Source organism: Capra hircus, chromosome 13 (genome assembly GCF_001704415.2).
Source record: "Capra hircus breed San Clemente chromosome 13, ASM170441v1, whole genome shotgun sequence".
Lineage (NCBI taxonomy): Eukaryota > Metazoa > Chordata > Mammalia > Artiodactyla > Bovidae > Capra > Capra hircus.
In genome coordinates this window covers 25,463,353-25,481,888 of record NC_030820.1, presented here as the reverse complement: position 1 = coordinate 25,481,888, position 18,536 = coordinate 25,463,353, and the positions used below count along the sequence as shown (strand labels likewise).

Below are 18,536 nucleotides of genomic sequence, written 5' to 3'. Positions count from 1 at the left end.
CATCTAATCCTCTGTCGTCCCCTTCTCCTCCGCCTTCAATCTTTCCTAGCATTAGGGTCTTTTCCAGGGAGTCAGTTCTTCGCATCAGGTGGCCAAAGGACTGGAGTTTCAGCTTCAGCATCAATCCTTCCAATGCATATTCAGGACTGATTTCCTTTAGGATGGAATAGTTTGATCCCCTTGCTGTCCAAGGAACTCTCAAGAGTCTTCTCCAACACCACAGTTCATACGCATCAATTCTTCAGCACTCAGCTTTCTTTACAGTCCAACTCTCACATTCATATATGACTACTGGAAAAACCATAGCTTTGACTAGATGGACTTTTGTTGGCAAAGTAATGTCTCTGCTTTTTAATATGTTGTCTAGGTTGATCATAACTTTTCTTCCAAGAAGCAAGCGTCTTTTAATTTCATGGCTGCAATCACCATCTGCAGTGATTTTGGAGCCCAGAGAAATAAAGTCTGTCACTGTTTCCACTGTTTCCCCATCTATTTCCCATGAAGTGATGGGACTGGATGCCATGATCTTCATTTTCTGAATGTTGAGTTTTAAGCCAACTTTTTCCACTCTCCTCTTTCACTTTCATTAAGAAGCTCTTTAGTTCTTCTTCGTTTTCTGTCATAAGGGTGGTGTCATCTGCATATCTAAGGTTACTGATATTTCCCTCAGCAATCTTGATTTCAGTTTATGCTTCATCCAGCCCAGCGTTTCTCATGATGGACTCTGCATATAAGCTAAATAAGCATGGTGACTATATACAACCTTTACATATTCCTTTCCTGATTTGGAACCAGTCTGTTGTTCCATGTCCAGTTCTAACTGTTGCTTTTTGACCTGCGTACAGATTTCTCAGGAGGCAGGTCAGGTGGTCTGGTACTTCTATCTCTTTAAGAATTTTCCACAGTTTGATGTGATCCACACAGTCAAAAGCTTTGGCAGTCATTAAGCAGAAATAGATGTTTTTCTGGAACTCTCTTGCTTTTTGAATGATCCAACGGATGTTGGCAATTTGATCTCTGGTTCCTCTGTCTTTTCTAAAACCAGCTTGAACATCTGGAATTTCACAGTTCACGTACTGTTGAAGCCTGGCTTGGAGAATTTTGAGCATTACTTTACTAGCGTATGCTGCTGCTGCTGCTGCTAAGTCGCTTCAGTCATGTCCGACTCTGTGCAACCCCATAGACAGCAGCCTACCAGGCTCCCCCGTCCCTGGGATTTTCCAGGCAAGAACACTGGAGTGGGTTGCCATTTCCTTCTCCAATTCATGAAAGTGAAAAGTGAAAGTGAAGTCACTCAGTTGTGTGCGACTCTTCATGACCCCATGGATTGCAGCCTACCAGGCTCCTCCACCATGGGATTTTCCAGGCGAGAGTACTGGAGTGGGGTGCCATTGCCTTCTCCGTACTAGTGTGTGAGATGAGTGCAATTGTGCAGTAGCTTGAGCATTCTTTGGCATTGCCCTTCTTTGGGATTGGAATAAAAACTGACCTTTTCCAGTCCTGTGGCCACTGCTGAGTTTTCCAAATTTGCTGGCATATTGAGTGAGGCACTTTCATGCATCATGTTTGAGAGTTTGAAATAGCTCAACTGGAATTCCATCACCTCCACTAGCTTTGTTTGTAATGATGCTTCCTAAGGCCCACTTGACTTCACATTCCAAGATGTCTGCTCTAGGTGAGTGATCACATCATCGTGGTCATCTGCGTCGTGAACATCTTTTTTGTATAGTTCTTCTGTGTATTCTTGCCACCTCTTCTTAATATCTTCTGCTTCTGTTAGGTCCATACCATTTCCATCCTTTATTGAGCCCATCTTTGCATGAAATGTTCCTTTGGTATCTCTAATTTTCTTGAAGAGAACTTTAGTCTTTCCCATTCTATTGTTTTCCTTTGTTTCTTTGCACTGGTCACTGCGGAAGCCTTTCCTACCTCTCCTTGCTAAACTTTGGAACTCTTCATTCAAATGGGTATATCTTTCCTTTTTCCTTTGCCTTTCGCTTGTCTTCTTTTCACAGCTATTTGTAAGGCCTCCTTGGACAACCATTTTGCCTTTTTGCATTTCTTTTTCTTGTGGATGTCTTTGGGAAAGCAGAATCCCAATCTGCTTTGCTAAAGCTTAGAAACAAAGATGATACTCAGAACTTTCAGATGAAACAAATACTAACTGAAGACAAACAGCAATTATGAAGAGCTATTAGCTTTGGCAATAGCGGCTTTTCAATTCATTAGATGGGTGATCGCACCCCAATCCAGTACTCTTGCCTGGAAAATCCCATGGTGGAGGATCCTGGAAGGCTGCAGTCCATGGGATCGATAGGAGTTGGACACAAATGAGCAACCTCACTTTCACTTTTCACTTACATGCACTGGAGAAGGAAATGGCAACCCACTCCAGTGTTCTTGCCTGGAGAATCCCAGGGATGCGGGAGCCTGGTGGGCTGCCATGTATGGGGTCGCACAGAGTCGGACACGACTGAAGCGACTTAGCAGCAGCAGCAGCAACAGCAGCAGCAGATGGGTGATCAAATAGGCTGCCTTGAGCAAAAGTACAGAGGATACTAGGAGAAAGTTACAGTAGCACCAAGGAACACTGGTGAGTCTAAAATATTCACCTGTAAACATGGGCCCATTTAGAGAAATTGTGACAATTGGTAAACACTGTGTTAGCCTATCTGCTTACTTAATTCTTTTACACTGACATCGGAACAACACAAAACTGTGGACATTTTTGTTTATATCAGTAAAATTTTATATTTACATAAACTAGTAAAAATATAAACTTCAGATGGGTAAGTAAACCATAGTACATTTACTCAATGGAATTCTATGTAACAAACTGTGTTCAAGAAAACTGTATATACTATTTCAAATGCATATAATATACCAAGTTTTTAAAAGATCATATATAGAGAGACATTTGTATAAAAACTATAAACTTAAAGAATTAACAATAGATTTTCAAACAATGTTTTAAATTCTACTTTTCTATACATTCCAAAGTTTCTTTTTACTGTGTGTACAATACTGGTAATAAACATAAATATTTAAAACGAGGACCCTCTGGATAGCAATGACCAACAAAGAGGATTTTTGCTCCAAATCCCAAAGAACTAATTAGCCTGCCAATGCTACAATTACTGAAAACTTTTAGACTTCTGAAATTCTGAAGGTGTTCTGTTTTCATAGCTTTTAATTTTGATATATTTCAAAATGTACCCCAGGGCTTCCCTTGTAGTTAAGACAGTAAAGCATCTGCCTGCAATGCAGGAGATCCGACTTTGATCCCTGGGTTGGGAAGATCCCCTTGAGAAGGCAACTGCTACCCACTCCAGTATTTTTGCCTGGAGAATTCCATGGATAGAGGAGCCAGGCAGGCTACAGTCCATGGGGTCACAAAGAGTCAGACACGACTGAGCGACTAACACACACAAAATGTACCCCAGAAAGTTTTCTTCCTATAGAAGAAAAGCACTTAGTTTCTGATTTAGAAAAGAATGAGGCATGAGTTCAAGGGGGGAGGTGGATTGAAGCAACAGTTAAAAATTTCAGGTTTTCACAGTATAAACACTAAATAGAAATGTCACTAAGGTTCTGCTGATTAGGACTCTTACGTGTCAGTAGTATAAAACTGTGTTTTCTCAAGAACAAAAACACACCTTTCGGACATTTGAATATCTGGATAGAAATCATGCCTACCCACAAAGTCCTGTTAAACCTTAAAGCTCTTACCTTTGACCTTAGTTTACCAATACTGGGGAGCTCCCCTAGGTTGGGAAGATCCCCTCAGGGAAGGGAATGGCTACCCACTCCAGTATTCTTGCCTGGAGAAGTCCATGGATAGAGGAGCTTGGCAGCCTTCAGTCCATGGGGTCGCAAAGAGCTGGACATGACTGAGCAACTAACACTTTGAATTGTTTCTCTAATACTGGACAGTGAGTGTATGCTATTCAAGATGGCCCTCATTTGTTGCTTGTGGGTACTGCAATATGTTTTGGGAAGATGTGGGTCTATCCTAAAAACTTAGATACCTCACCTTTTTACTCATTTCTTTTGTCCAGTTCTAAACAATATCTGGCACAGGGTCAGTGTCCAGTAATATTTTTTGACAGATGGATTTTCAGACACTTAAACAAATCAACAAATGAGTTGATCAGACCTCACTTCTCGGAGGTGTTGTGGTCCTCAGTGCTCGGAACTGGTCACAGCAGAAGATTATAGCTGGGACCTTTACAAGACTAGCTGCATGTGCTGTATGTCACAGACCCCTTCTTCTTTCCATTCCACAGGCACGAGTTACAGATAATGAACAGAACCCAGCTGGCAGTAACAAAGAATCAAGCCAGACATTAAGCGTTCAGCATTAGCTCTCCTACAAATAATGCTCATCTGAAATCATTATTAGGGTAAACATCTTCCTTTCCATACACATATTTGATTTTTCATTAGAACTGGAGGGAACATATTCATCAATCAATGCTTGGAGTTAACATGCTGCCATGAGCTTACATGGGAAGATATATTTGTTGTTTGTTATTTCATATGTTTAGGATGATGAAGTAATCTGCCTCTAGTCTCCAGCTTGATAAAATCACATCCAAAAATTAAGTGGAAATAGGTACATGCACATGAGTAGCAAATTCGGAAGTTGTCTGTGTATATTTGGTTCAATATTTATAACATTCACAAGGAGAGAACAGTTGCCCAACTGTGGTGATGCTTACACTGCTATCCATAAAAACTGCTACAGTTGGGACATGAATACATATTTGCATATCCTAAAATCAGGATTAGGTACTATATCTTCATGTACTTATATCAAGAATGGCTAGCTGTAACAATAAGCTCAAAATGAAGCCCAGCGCAAAAATTTAACTTATTATTTCCTCACTATGAATATAGTCAATCTTTCCCTATAAGGTTACATATATATCTTATATTCACTTTTCTAGTGTCTTCTGGATTTTTATTTCTTGTAAGTGACTTTAGTGATCTTTTTCTTTGGATAAAAACACCACCTTAGATAGATCTTGGAATAATTCTGATCTGAATTATAAAATTATTAAACATGAGTGGATTATTTTGCCTCTGGACAATTTATTCATTCAATCTCCAGAACACCTAATACATAATAAAAAGATTAAATTCTCCATATTCATTTTAATATAATAATCACTATAATCAGAGGATATCATGTTAGCTCAATTATTCCTCATAACTGCCAAGAATAGACTTCACTATTCTTGATATATGTAAGAATAAGAGGAGAATCTCAGAATATATGAGAAACTTCCCAAGTCTCTTGTGAGTAAATAGAGATAAAAGTCAAATCCATCTGCCTGACTCAAAGGGCATCCTCATACAAAGATCCCACTAGATTATGAATTGCCTAAATCGGCAATTATTTGGAATTGTGAACAGGTTCCTCTAGAAAGAACACCATGGGGTATGACGAATACTGGAATGAATGCTCAATGGGAAACACACAAAGTGTGCATGCATGCTCAGTCATTCAGTCGTGTCTGACTCTGTGTGATCACAAGGACTGGTGCCCGTCAGGCTCCTCTGTCCATGAATTTTCCAGGCAAGAATACTGGAGTGGGTTGCCACTTCCTATTGCAGGGAATCTTCCCAATCCGGGGATTGAACCTGTGTCTCCTGAACTGGCAGGTGGATTCTTTACCACTGAGGCCCTTGAGAAACCTGTTTATTAAGTGTACTAGCTTTCTATAACTGCTATAACAAATCAGCAAAAACTTGGTATCTTAAAACAACAAATTTACATTGCCTCTCAGTAATGTAATACAGTTGACCCTTGAACAACACAGGTTTGAACTGTGCAGGTTCACTTACATGTGGATTTTTCCACACGGAAACTCTGGAAAATGCCCTATAGTACTGCATGATCAATAGTTGGCTAAATCCATGTGTGAGAAGGAGGGCTGACTGTAAATTATACATGGATTTTTCAGCTTCACGGGGGCCAGTGCCCCTAACTCTTTGTGGTTAAAGAGTCACCTATAGTTATATTAATTCTTTTATTTCTGTAGCTTGGAAGTCTGATATGGATCTCACAGGGCTATATAATCGATGGGTGAGCAGGGCTACATTTTCTTCTGGAGGGTCCAGGAGACATTCCATTTCCTTGGCTCTTCCAGCTTCCTGAAGCCACCTCCATTCCTTGGCTTGTGGACCCCTTTCTTCCGTCATCAACAATGGCAATGTATCATTCCTCTGCTACTTTCTGTGTTCTCACATCTCTTTCTGACCATACCTGGGAATGGTTCTCTGCTTTTCAGGACTCATGTGATTAGACTGGATCTACCTGGATAATCTCCCCATCTCAATATCTGCAATTTAATCACATCTGAAAAGTCCCTTTTTTGCCATGTGAAGCAGCATTTTCACAGATTGTGAAAGCTTGAACATGCACATCTTTGGAGGTTTGGGGATTGCTATTCTACTCACAACAATGAGCTAATGTATGAATGACTGACCAGAGGTGTTTTTTTTTCCAACTTGAGGGTAGCTGATTGTTAACATAAGTGAATTTCCATTAGCAGTCTAAAAATGTAAAATCATATAAACAAAAATAGTAAAATATATTAAGACATGTAATAAAAATTTTAGCTAGTAGGGGAGAAGGAAGTTTTCTGGAGGACTGAGTATTGTATCTCTTAGCAGGGCCCATTTTAAGGATAAAAACTGAAAAATATCTGGGACATGAAAATATGTTACTCTGCTGGGAAGTAAAGCAGATACAAACTGGAAGGGATGAAAATGGGCAAAATGTCTGAGGAAAGGGGTAAGCAGAATAAACCCAAGCTTTCAAATAATAATCATAAACAGAATAATATTTTGAGCATTTAATATGTGTCAACTGCTATCATCAGAATTTTACATTCATTACATCATTTAATTCCTTATTTAATCTATAAAGCAGATAGCACTATCACAAGTTTATATATGGCATAAGTGAAGTTTAGGCTACTTAAATAATTAAGCACAGTACAAATAAGTAATAGAACTAGGATTCACACCTAAATTAGACTTATCCCAAAGACCATGCTCTTAATTACTGTATTAAACTATGAAATTCAGCTCTGAAATGAGGGAAATCCAACATGGTATGCTCTAATAATTGAGAAGAATCAAAGACCAACAAGGTAAATGTGATAGTTAATAGTCTAAGAAGATTGGTGGCACTGGAACTCTCCCACTAACAAATAACCTTATCTGCCAGACATTTAGTGACTAGATTTTAACCCCTATAAAGAGGATTGATTCATGAAAGAAGATATTAAAAACTGAAAATTCGGCAAATGACTAACAAAAGCATAAGCCAAGGCAGTTAGAGAATTTTGCTACTCCAACTGGAGTAAAGTGATTAGAACCAGATCACAAGGCTTAAGTAAGACCAACAGCAAAAGTAACGATGCTGATTGTGAGAATACGATGTTCAGGCTCTCTTCAACTGTTTCAAGTTTGGGACTGGACTAGAGACTGCTGCTGGACTTAGTCTGCAAAGAGCCAAATACCTCCAGCTTCCCCAGTCATGAAACAGAAGACAGACAGAGAGTGTGAGACCCAAGTGCAGCAAAAAGGTTCACACCCCACAGACAGCTTAGCCTTGCTTAGCTGAGAGCTCAGCATCTCTATATTGTACCTGCTTTCAAAGAGTTTCCCATGTTTTTTCTTCCAAGACTATGTATTTTTAAAATCTCTGATTTTGGGGAGTCAACAGCCATCAGCCACCAGCATCTGCAAAAACGGGGCTGTCACTTTCAGATGTGGGTCATTTGTAAGTTGGGTTTATCTGGAAATGCATGTGAGCTGAAGTCAATCCGAAAGGCAAGAAAAGTTAAAACTGAGAGGCTGGTAATGTGTCCACAAGAAAGAGAAATGAGATTGTACTGAAGACAGTTCATACTGTGACAGATGGATATCAGGAAGATGAGCTTGTCATAAGCTTGTATCTCATCAACCTGGAAGTGAACAGCCTGGATTTGAAGAGACAGTTACACATCAGTATTTGTTGATTCTGAAATCCTGCTACTATCCAGATGTCAGACCATATTAGCTCTCCTATGACCACCAATCTAAAGAGAGATGCTAGGAACACAGTCTCTGGGCTGTCAGCACAGTTTTAAATCAAGTCATCTGAACATATCTTTGTTGGTCTTTACAAGCCCTTTGTTTACTGTGGCCCTACGTCTAAATGAAGATTTTTAAATCACTTCATATTTTAACAGGATTTTTAACAGCCGCACTGACATTTTCTCACAGATCAAAACCACATCTTAGTTCCGCTCTCTAAATGGGATACAAGACTATAGGTGGGAATTTCAGATCTTTTCCCTAGATTCACAGCTATAAATTCAATAAATTTTATCTTTCAGGGGCATCTCTGTTTCCTACATCCCATTTCCCCTATCAAGCAACTGATTTCCTCCTGTTACCTTTAATTCCTAAATCTCCTTCCTATTGCCCTTCTCAGTGGAGCACTGGTTGTTACAGATTTTTGCTGTGCCATCTTCCTTCTGATCCATGTAGAATTCATTTTCCAAGAATTCTAGATTTTAAAATTGGTTATCCAAATAACCAACTCAATGGACATGAGTTTGAGTGAACTCTGGGAGTTGGTGATGGACAGGGAGGCCTGGTGTGCAGTGATTCATGGGGTCGCAAAGAGTCGGACACAACTGAGCGACTGAACTGAACTTGAACTGAACTATCCAAATATAAAGAGACAAAGTACTAAATACCAGGGATACTTAAGGATTCTCTATTTACATGTATCACTGATGTGTGTTTTTAAATGTCTGTATATTTGTTTGTTTGCTTATTCACTTATTTAACTACATCTATGAACATCTAAAATTCCATGGACAGAGGAGCCTGGTGGGCTACAATCCATGGGGTTGCAAAGAGTCAGACAAGACTGAACAACTGAGCATGCACGCTTATTATATGCCAAGTACTTATTAAGAACCCTTATTATATGTCACTGTTTTACATACATTATCTCATTTTGAGGGTCTTCAATATCTTCTTTACCTTTGACCCAAGGGATTCATCTGGTCATTCCTTACTTCATTGTAACCTCCTTAAGACTATATGAAAACTAACCATACGAACTGCTTGGATGTTATAATTAAAAACTTAACATATTAAAATGAAGAGATGTAGTAGAATTATAATAAAAAATCAAAAATATTTTTTAAAAGTTTGGATAGTCCTTGGTAGATACCTTAGTGAGTTATAACTTGCATTCTTTGGGCCAAGGAATGAATAATGTTAGATTTTCATGCAACTTGATGGCAAGGTCATCAGGAAAGATATTTTTGGTCAAAGAGCACTTTACTGACCTCAAATTATAACTTGTAGATATCTTTTTGTTCTGTCATTGAGGCAGGCCAGTTCTAGTTAAATATGTGCTGAGGTCAAAGCTGAATCACAGCTATACCCAAATATAGCTCATCTTTCTGAAAACTGTGGCCTCTTTTCCTGGCTGTTGTGTGTACAACATTGGAGTTATTTAGGCTTATGAAGAGAGGCAGCCTCCTCTTAGAGTAGGTCAGTAAAAAACACTGGCTTTTAAAATAAGGAAGAAAGTAGGAGTGTGCAAATTAAATAAAGATAAGTTGTTAAAGGTTAACTAGTTTCTCCTGGTGGTGTTATAAGCAAATGGCACAGTCATTTCTCTAGTTCTACAATATTTAGATGTTTTATTTCAGTCACATAGTGGGAGCTGAGAACAAATGTGGGTAAACCAGATACAAAATACCTTCACAGAACATAAGCTAAAACCTATTCCTTTAATCCTTCAGTGTTGAATCATATGTTTTGTCTGGATCATAAATGTGAAGAATGCCAAAATATCTGGGCTATTGCCATGGTCTTGTACACACAAACACACACACGCGCACACACACACAAGGAAAAGCACATCCATGCTGAAAATGTATTATCATCACTGTTATTGTATTAGTTTTCTATTGTTGTGTAATGACTTACTGGAAATCTACAGCTGAGAACACCTATTCAATCACTTACCAGTTTCCGTTGATCAGAAGTCTGACCCATTGAAACTGGGCTCTCTGCTTGGGGTCTCACTAGACTGAAATCAAGGTGTGGGCCAGGCTATATTCTCATGTGTAGCTCCAGGTCCTCTTTTCAAAAGTATCCAGGCTGTTGGAAGAATTTACAGATCCTTGCATTTATAGAACTGATGTCCTTGTATTCTTGCTGGCTGCCTGAGCTCTTAGCAGTCACCCCAGGGTGCTAGCCACATGGTCCTCTCACAAGCCAGTTTACTTCTCCAAAGCTGGCACTAGACTCTCTCTCTAGTCTGCTCCTATGGGAAGGAGTCTTATTTAATGCAATGTAGACACCTGAGCCGGAGAAGGCAATGGCACCCCACTCCAGTACTCTTGCCTGGAAAATTCCATGGGTGGAGGAGCCTGATAGGCTGCAGTCCATGGGGTCGCTAAGAGTCAGATACAACTGAGCAACTTCACTTTCACTTTTCACTTTCATGCACTGGAGAAGGAAATGGCAACCCACTCCAGTGTTCTTGCCTGGAGAATCTCAGGGACAGTGGAGCCTGGTGGGCTGCTGTCTATGGGGTCACACAGAGTTGGACACAACTGAAGCGACTTAGCAGCAGCAGCAGCAGACACTTGAGCAACTGTACAATGACTTTTACTACATAACACTGCCTAGCAAGGGGGTGAGTTCATTTTATATTCACAGGTGCCACCCACACTTAAGGGGAGGGGATTGTACAACACGTGTGGGAACAGAATTTTGGAGGCCATCTTAGAATTATGCCTACAGCAACCATTACTCAGAACACAGGCTGAACCATGTGAATCATATGAATTAGGAGAGAGCAAAATGTTACTCACTTCCAGAACCTAGAAGTTTAGTGGAAGCTGTCTCAAGATGAAGAACAATACTTTCCAAGAGAAAAACCAAGAAAAAAAAAATCTATAAACATCTGCCAAGTTTCAGAGAGGAAGACACTCAGGTTTGAATCTCATGTATCCTTTGAACTATGCCCAGTAGAGATACAAATTCCTATTCAGACCAATAATGAGGCTGACAAAGATTTATGGATGACTATCTAAACTATTTTTGTACCTCGGTTCTAGTAACTCCAAACCCTAACTTCCCATAAAACCACCTCATTTTTCCATACACTCTTTGTTAATTATTATATCCAATAGCTGGCTACATGCCGATGTAAAAAAAAAATCAATATTCAAATAGCAACCTTGACATCTTCTAGAGTAAGATGAAAACAACCAGGTTAGCAAATTTTGATTCTAAAGTACCTGCATACCTCAAAGATATTATGAGTTTGGTTCTAGACCACTGCAACACAGTAAAATCACAACAAAGTGTGTTGTATCAATACTTTTTGGTTTCCCAGTACATATAAAAGTCATGTTTAGACCATTTTGCAGTCTATTAAGTGTACAATAGCATTATGCCTACAAATACACCCTTTAATTAAAAAGAAATGCTTTATTGCTTAAAAAGTGCTAACCATCATCTGACAACATAGGGTTGCCACAAATCTTAATTGGTAAGGAAAAAAAAAAAAAAGCACAGTATCCTAGATGTGTGATACAGCAAAGCACAATAAAATGAGGTCTGCCTGTATAAGCCCTGTATCATCACCTCCCCCTGAATGCAGGTGGACCTGTAAATATGATGGGATAGTCTTTCCTTTGATTAAGTTTACATTACATGGCAGAGAGACAGGATAACACTCCCAGGACTTATAGAATGATTACACTGTATGAGACTCCATATGAACAGGACTAGGAACTGGGGAGGTTTTCTTAGTAGCTTTGAAAAGTAAGGGCCACATGACTTGACCTTGAGGAGGCTTCTAGAAGCTGAGAGTAAACCCAGACTGGCATTTAGCAATGAAATAGGGACCTCACACACACAGGTGCTAGGAACCGAATTCTACCAGTGAACTGAATGAACCTGGAAGAAGTCTCTGAGCCTCAGATCAGATCACATTACAGGTGACACCTTGATTTTGGCTCAGTGATTCCCTGGGCAGAGGAACCACTTAATCCCTGAATGAAAAGCTACCCAATTAAAACTGTGTGATAATAAGATTGTGTTGCCTTAAGTTATTAACTCTGTGGTAATTCTTCATGTGGCACAGAGACCTAACATATAAGCAAATTGATAAATAAATTAAGCAAACTAGCAAAATTAGTTTTAGGAACTTTCTGCAGCAACAGCTCACAATAACTGAATTCTAACTGGTCTCACCGAGCAGCAACAGTGTTTTCAGGCATTTAAAATGTATTGAAGATATACCTAAGACAAACACATTTTTGGTGATATGCCAGAGGATTAGAGATGACAAACTAAAGCAAAAACTCCTTAAGTGATGCAAGAAGGCCAAACAAGGAATTTAATCATCTAACTTCAACAAGGTTAAAAGAAAATTTGAGTAATTAATAATGACAGATACTATGTGTATGTACATATATGAACAGGACCAAAGGGCACTTACTCTGAAAGTTGTTGAATGAGAAGTCTCGAGGATGATAGAATCCTGCTTTGCAAATACACTGATAAGCTCCAAGCACGAATCCTAGGCCTTTAATCGGCATACACTATGAAGAAGAAAAGACAGCAGTACCGTTGATCATAGGTTATTTAACTGTATAAAGACCCACAGATATCCATCATTGCAAATGGTAACAGAATGATCACATTTTCCTGAAATAAAATCTCACTTTTGAACTTTTATTTTAGGTTTGTTTGCCAACAGCCATTTTTTTAGAAGTAGCAAACTGAGTTTTCTTTCTAAATATATGCCATTACAGCTGCAGTTGCCATATATCTTTAACTCATTCGGTTGCCAGAGGAAGTAATTATACACATAATTTTTTTTAATACCTCACATCTCATCTTATTGTTTTAAGAGATATTTCCTAAGCCTGTAAGAATATTTTTTAAGCGATTCCATGCTACATATTTCCACCAACGCGAAGGTAGGTAGATGGACAGACAGATATACAGAATTTAAGATGTGGAAGCTACCTTTATGAATTAAATATTCATCAAACTTCTTCCTTGGGAAAAAAAGTACAAACTGATAGACTAACAAATCAATAAACTTTAAAGTGCAATTTAGAAGAGGAAAAAAAGATAAATTAATAATCTGAAGCACTCTTTACCTAAAATCTATTTCACAGACAAATGTTCAACGTGTACTAAACGTGACAAAAAACAATGATTGGCTTTCCAAATATGTCACAGCAGGGGACATAACGGATATCTCCCAAAAGCTTAATATTGGCTTCTTTCAAAGATATCACTGAACCCTACCAAATTCAGTTTAATACATTTCACTTATGCTACATTCAAGTACATAAGGAGGGAACAGCTTCTATTAAAATACAATTTACCAGTAAAACAGGTGTTTCTAGAATTTTATCAACACTGAAATTTCTTCTCTGGTATCTCTCTACCTATATCCCAACCCTTTGCCTTCCTGCCAATTATAATCTATTAGAGGAGCTCAGAATTTAGTAAATTTTAAAATTATAAAGTGTCCCTCTAATACAGAGGTCCTTGAGAGAAAATTTCAAATTATCAAAATAATAATCCCTCAGTCTAAGCTCTAATAGTAACAAAATCAATATTGCATATCTTGAAAACTCTTAACGAACAGTCAGTAAGGTAGCAAGAGCTAATATATGCTCTAAATTCACAGGTTATAGTAAGAAAAATCTTTGGGAAAGCAGCTTTCTAAAATAACTTGACTGTTTTATCTCATTATTACCCTTTCTTTCTCACCCAACACATACTTAGATCCAATTATAGCTTATAACTGAAAATACAGTTCTTAACCCAGAGCAAAATACAAGGACAGGTAAGCACCAGTCAATTCAACTGTTTCAGCAAGTATTTATGAAAGAATTATCCTGTGTGTAGAGGATTCCTCCAGGACCTAAGTGAAATAATACATCTTACTTATAAAGATCCAGTGATAGAGCAGATCAGACCCTAGTTTTGAATTTTATCATAACATTTACTTAGGAGAAGTACAGTAGAAGAAGAGAATCTATTATTTGTGGTCAGCCAGAAAATATTTATTTGAATTCTGACTTACTAGTTATATGAATTTGGAGCTGTTCTCTTAATTTCTCTGAGCCTTATTTTTTTAACTTGTAAGAACAATCATTGAGTCAAATTCAGGTACAGTTTTAAGAAGGCAGAACTACCAAGATGTCTTAATAGCTGAAATATGGGGAAAGAGGAAGAGAAAAATGAATGACTCCCAGGTTTTTGTCTTGAGCAACCTGAAGAATGGCGCTGTCATCAAGGAGCTAGGAAAGGCTACAGGTAACAGAGCACAAAGCTCACTTTTGCAAATGTCAAGTGTGAAATGTCTACTTGAAATTTAATTCTCCATATCAAATAAGCAGTCTGATGAAGTAGTATGGCGTTTAAGAGAGATGTCTGGGCTGTATAATTTATGATCATTTGCATAAAGACGATAGACAAAGCCATGAGGTCCTATGGGCAGTGAAGGAAATAGATTCAAAGTAATGAGACTCAGGACATTCTAAGGTTACAATGTTAGGCAGAAAGGAAAAAGCAAAGGACACCAAGAAAACCAATTCGGTGAGGTATCATTATTTAGCTAAGTAGATTGTGAAACTAAGTGTGTAACTAACATGGAATTTATGAGTTACATTTATTAAACATTCATCCAACCAAGATATATCCAGGTAAACAAAGCCTTAGATATCAAGAATATAGTGGTGTATATATATATTCTTTGCCAACAAAGGTCTGTACAGTCAAAGCTATGGTTTTTCCAGTATTCATGTATGGGTGTGAGAGTTGGACCATAAAGAAGGCTGAGTGCTGAAAAATTGATGCTTTTGAACTGTGGTTTTGGAGAAGACTTTTGAGAGTCCCTTGGACTGCAAGGAGGTCAAACCCATCAATCCTAAAGGAAATCAACCTTGAATATTCATTGAAAGGACTGATGCTGAAGCTGAAGCTCCAATACTTGGGCCACCTGATGCAAAGAGCCGACTCATTGGAAAAGATCCTGATGCTGGGAAAGATTGAAGGCAGGAGGAGAAGCGGGCAACAGAGGACAAGATGATTGGATGGCATCACCAACTCAGTGGACCTGAATTTGAGCAAACTCCAGGAGTTGCTGAAAGACAGGGAAGCCTGGCATGCTACAGTCCATGGGGTTGCAAAGAGCAGGGAACAATTGAGCAACTGAAAAACAACAAAATAACCGAATATATTTAGTGTAATTTAAATGCACTTTAAATAACCAAGGAGGTAAAAAATCTATAAACTGAAAAATACCACTGAAAGAAACAGAAAAAGACAAAAAAAAAAAAAAAAGGAAATGATATCCAGCGGAAAGGGGGTCTAAGATGGTGGCACACACTTACTACCAGCAAGGACACTTAATCAATAATCAAAAACCTCCCCACAAGCAAAAGTATAGGACAAGACAGCTTCATTGGTGAATTCTACCAAAGTTTTAAAGAAGATCTAATAAGCTATGCAAAAAACTGGAGAGAAAGGAACACTCCCAAACTCATTTTATGAGGCCAGAATTACACTGATACCAAAACCAGACAAGGATAATACAACAAAAGAAAATATAGGCCAATATCTCTCATGAATACATATCCAAAAATTCTCAAAAAAATATTAGCAAATGAAATTCCATAATACATTAAAAGGATCACACATCATGATCAGTGGAATTGATTCCACAAATTCAAGAGTGATTCAACATTGGCAAATCAATCAGCATGAGTCACATTAACAAAAAAAATAAAATCATATGATCATCTCAATAAATGCAGAAAATGCATTTGACAAAATTCAACATCCACTTATGATAAAAAAGGACTCAACAAAATAGGTGTAGAAGGAATATATCTCAACATAATAAAGGTCACATATGACAACAAATACACAGCTAATATCACACTCAATGGTGAAGAGGAAAAATTTCCTTTCAGATCATGAACAAGGCAGGATATCCACTCTCCCCACTTTAATCAACATAGTATTAGAATTTGTAGCCACAGCAATTAGCTGAGAAAAATAAATAAGATGCATCAAGATTGTAAGGGAAATTATAAAACTATCTGCAGATAACATGATACTATACCACAGAACTACAGTAGTCAAAATAGTATGGTATTGACAGAAAAACAGACACAAAAATCAATGAAACAAAATAGAAAGCACAGACATAAACCCACACATGTTTTGGTCAACTAATTTATGACAAAGAAATCAGAAGATACAATGAGTACAGGATAGTCTCTTCAATAAATGGTATCAGGAAAGCTAGACTGCTACCACACAAAAGAATGAAACTAGACCACTATCCTACACCACTTACAAAAATTAATCCAAAATGGTTTAAAGAATTGAATGTAATAGCTGAAATCAGAAACTCCTAAACAAAACATATGCGGCAATCTCCTGGACCTCTATAACATTTTTGTGGATCTGACTCCAAAAGCAAGGAAAACAAAAGTAAAAATAAACAAATGAATCTACATCAAATTAAAAGGTTTCTGTACAGAAAAGGAAACTCATCAAAATTAAAACGCAACCTACTAAATGGGAGATGATGTCTATAAATCATATATCCAGTGAGGGATTGATATAGAGAACTCAATAACCAAAAAAAAAAAAAATTGCCATATGACTCAATAATCCCACTTCTGGGTATATATCTAAAAGACTGAAAGCAGAGTCTTGAAAAGATATTCAAACACCTATGTTCACTGGAGCATTATTCACAGCTGTCAAGAGGTGGAAGCAACTCAAATGTTCATTAATGGATAAGTAAATAAAATGTGGGTATACAGGCAATGGAATTATTATTTAGTCTTTAAAATAAAGAAAATCCTGTCACGTGCTACAACATGAATGAAACTTGAGTACTTTATTCCAGTCACAGAAAACACAAATACTATATGCTTCTATGTGGTATCTAAAGTAATTAAATTAACAGAAAAATGAAGTGGAATGGTGGTTTCCAGGGACTAAAGGAAGAGAAAAATGAGAAGCTGCTGAATGGGCATTGCAGGTGGATTCTTTACCATTTGAGCCTCCAGGGAAGCCCAGGAATACTGGGGTGGGTAGTCTATCCCTTCTCTAGGAGATCTGCCAGATTCAGGAGTCAAACTGGGGTCTCCTGCACTGCAGGCAGATTCTTTACCAGCTGAGATACCAGGGAAGCCCCTATGTATTTTTACCACAATTTAAAAAATGTTTTTTAAGAGTTTAGAGCAAAACAGTCTTTTCTCCCTCAACAAGAAGTACGTAAAGACTGCAGGGCATACTACAACACATAATTGCCATCACATACAATCCATCTATGGAGAAAGAAATGGAAACCCACTCCAGTATTCTTGCCTGGAGAATCCCATGGACAGAAGAGCCTTGCAGGCCTCAGTCCACAGTGTTTCAAAAGAGTTGGACACAACTTAGTGACCAAACAAATGATATAATTCACCTAAACACCTGGTTAAACATAACTGCAGAGCAAAACCTGGCCAGCTTGACAGTCATGAAGATTTTGTATGGAGGTACCAACGAGCAGGGAAATGGCTAAAATGAAGGCTAAAATTAGATATATACAGGGGAAGTATTGTTTGGCATTGAATGGATCACATTTACATATCATTCTGAAGATTAATTTGGACTGAAAGAAGGAGGCAAAAATGCAAATACAATAAAATTTATATAATTCAGAATCCTCTAGAAATCTTTAAATACCTTTTAATTTGTTTTAGAACCTTCCTAAAATGTGAAACACTTTCTGGCTTCTCTGAACTGAACATCAGGAACAGAATTTAACATTTCCTTCAATGAATCAGAATCATTACTTTGAACAATAGGTACTGAACTATGCTGAAATACACTAATGCCCTCTGGAGCTATTAAAGGTTTATGGCTATTTTCTCATATACTAAATAGCCCAGATTGCTGTACTATTTTAGTTCTTTTGCTTAGTTTTTATATTTTCTTTTTCCTTCTTAATTTTGTTATCATATTTTAATTGTAAAATACAGAGATACTTCTAGAAGTGTCTTTTCCCTCCTATATTATGTTTTAATTGCCTGTATACTTGGAAACTAGATCAAACATAGAAAGCCAAGAGTACAAGAGATAACACATAACAAAGTGAGAGTAAATAATAGTAAATACTTTATATTTACTCCAGGTCCTGTTCTAAGCAATGTATAAGTATTAACACATTTAACCCTACATCATTATCTCCATTTTAAGGATGAGAAAATTAAGGCAATGATGGCTAAGGTAATGCCCAAAGCTTTAACTGGCACAGCCAGGATTCAACCCCAGAAGCTTGGCTCCAAAGAAAATAACTACGCTCCCATGAACAGGAATGGATGCTAGTGTCCAAACACTTTGGAATTTACTTCAATAACTTTATTTTTCCATTCTTCTTGATTTCAAGCAATATTCAA

The 18,536-nt window shown here is 37.8% G+C and overlaps 1 protein-coding gene across 1 annotated transcript in view; it reads right to left on the bottom strand.

The window, feature by feature from the left end:
• GPR158 (G protein-coupled receptor 158) overlaps positions 1-18,536 on the bottom strand; it is a 302,282-nt gene that overhangs the window by 144,604 nt on the left and 139,142 nt on the right. Inside the window, exon 3 of the mRNA XM_005687944.3 lies at positions 12,545-12,647. Coding sequence (XP_005688001.3) covers positions 12,545-12,647 — 103 coding nt within the window. The remainder of the gene's footprint in view (positions 1-12,544; positions 12,648-18,536) is intronic.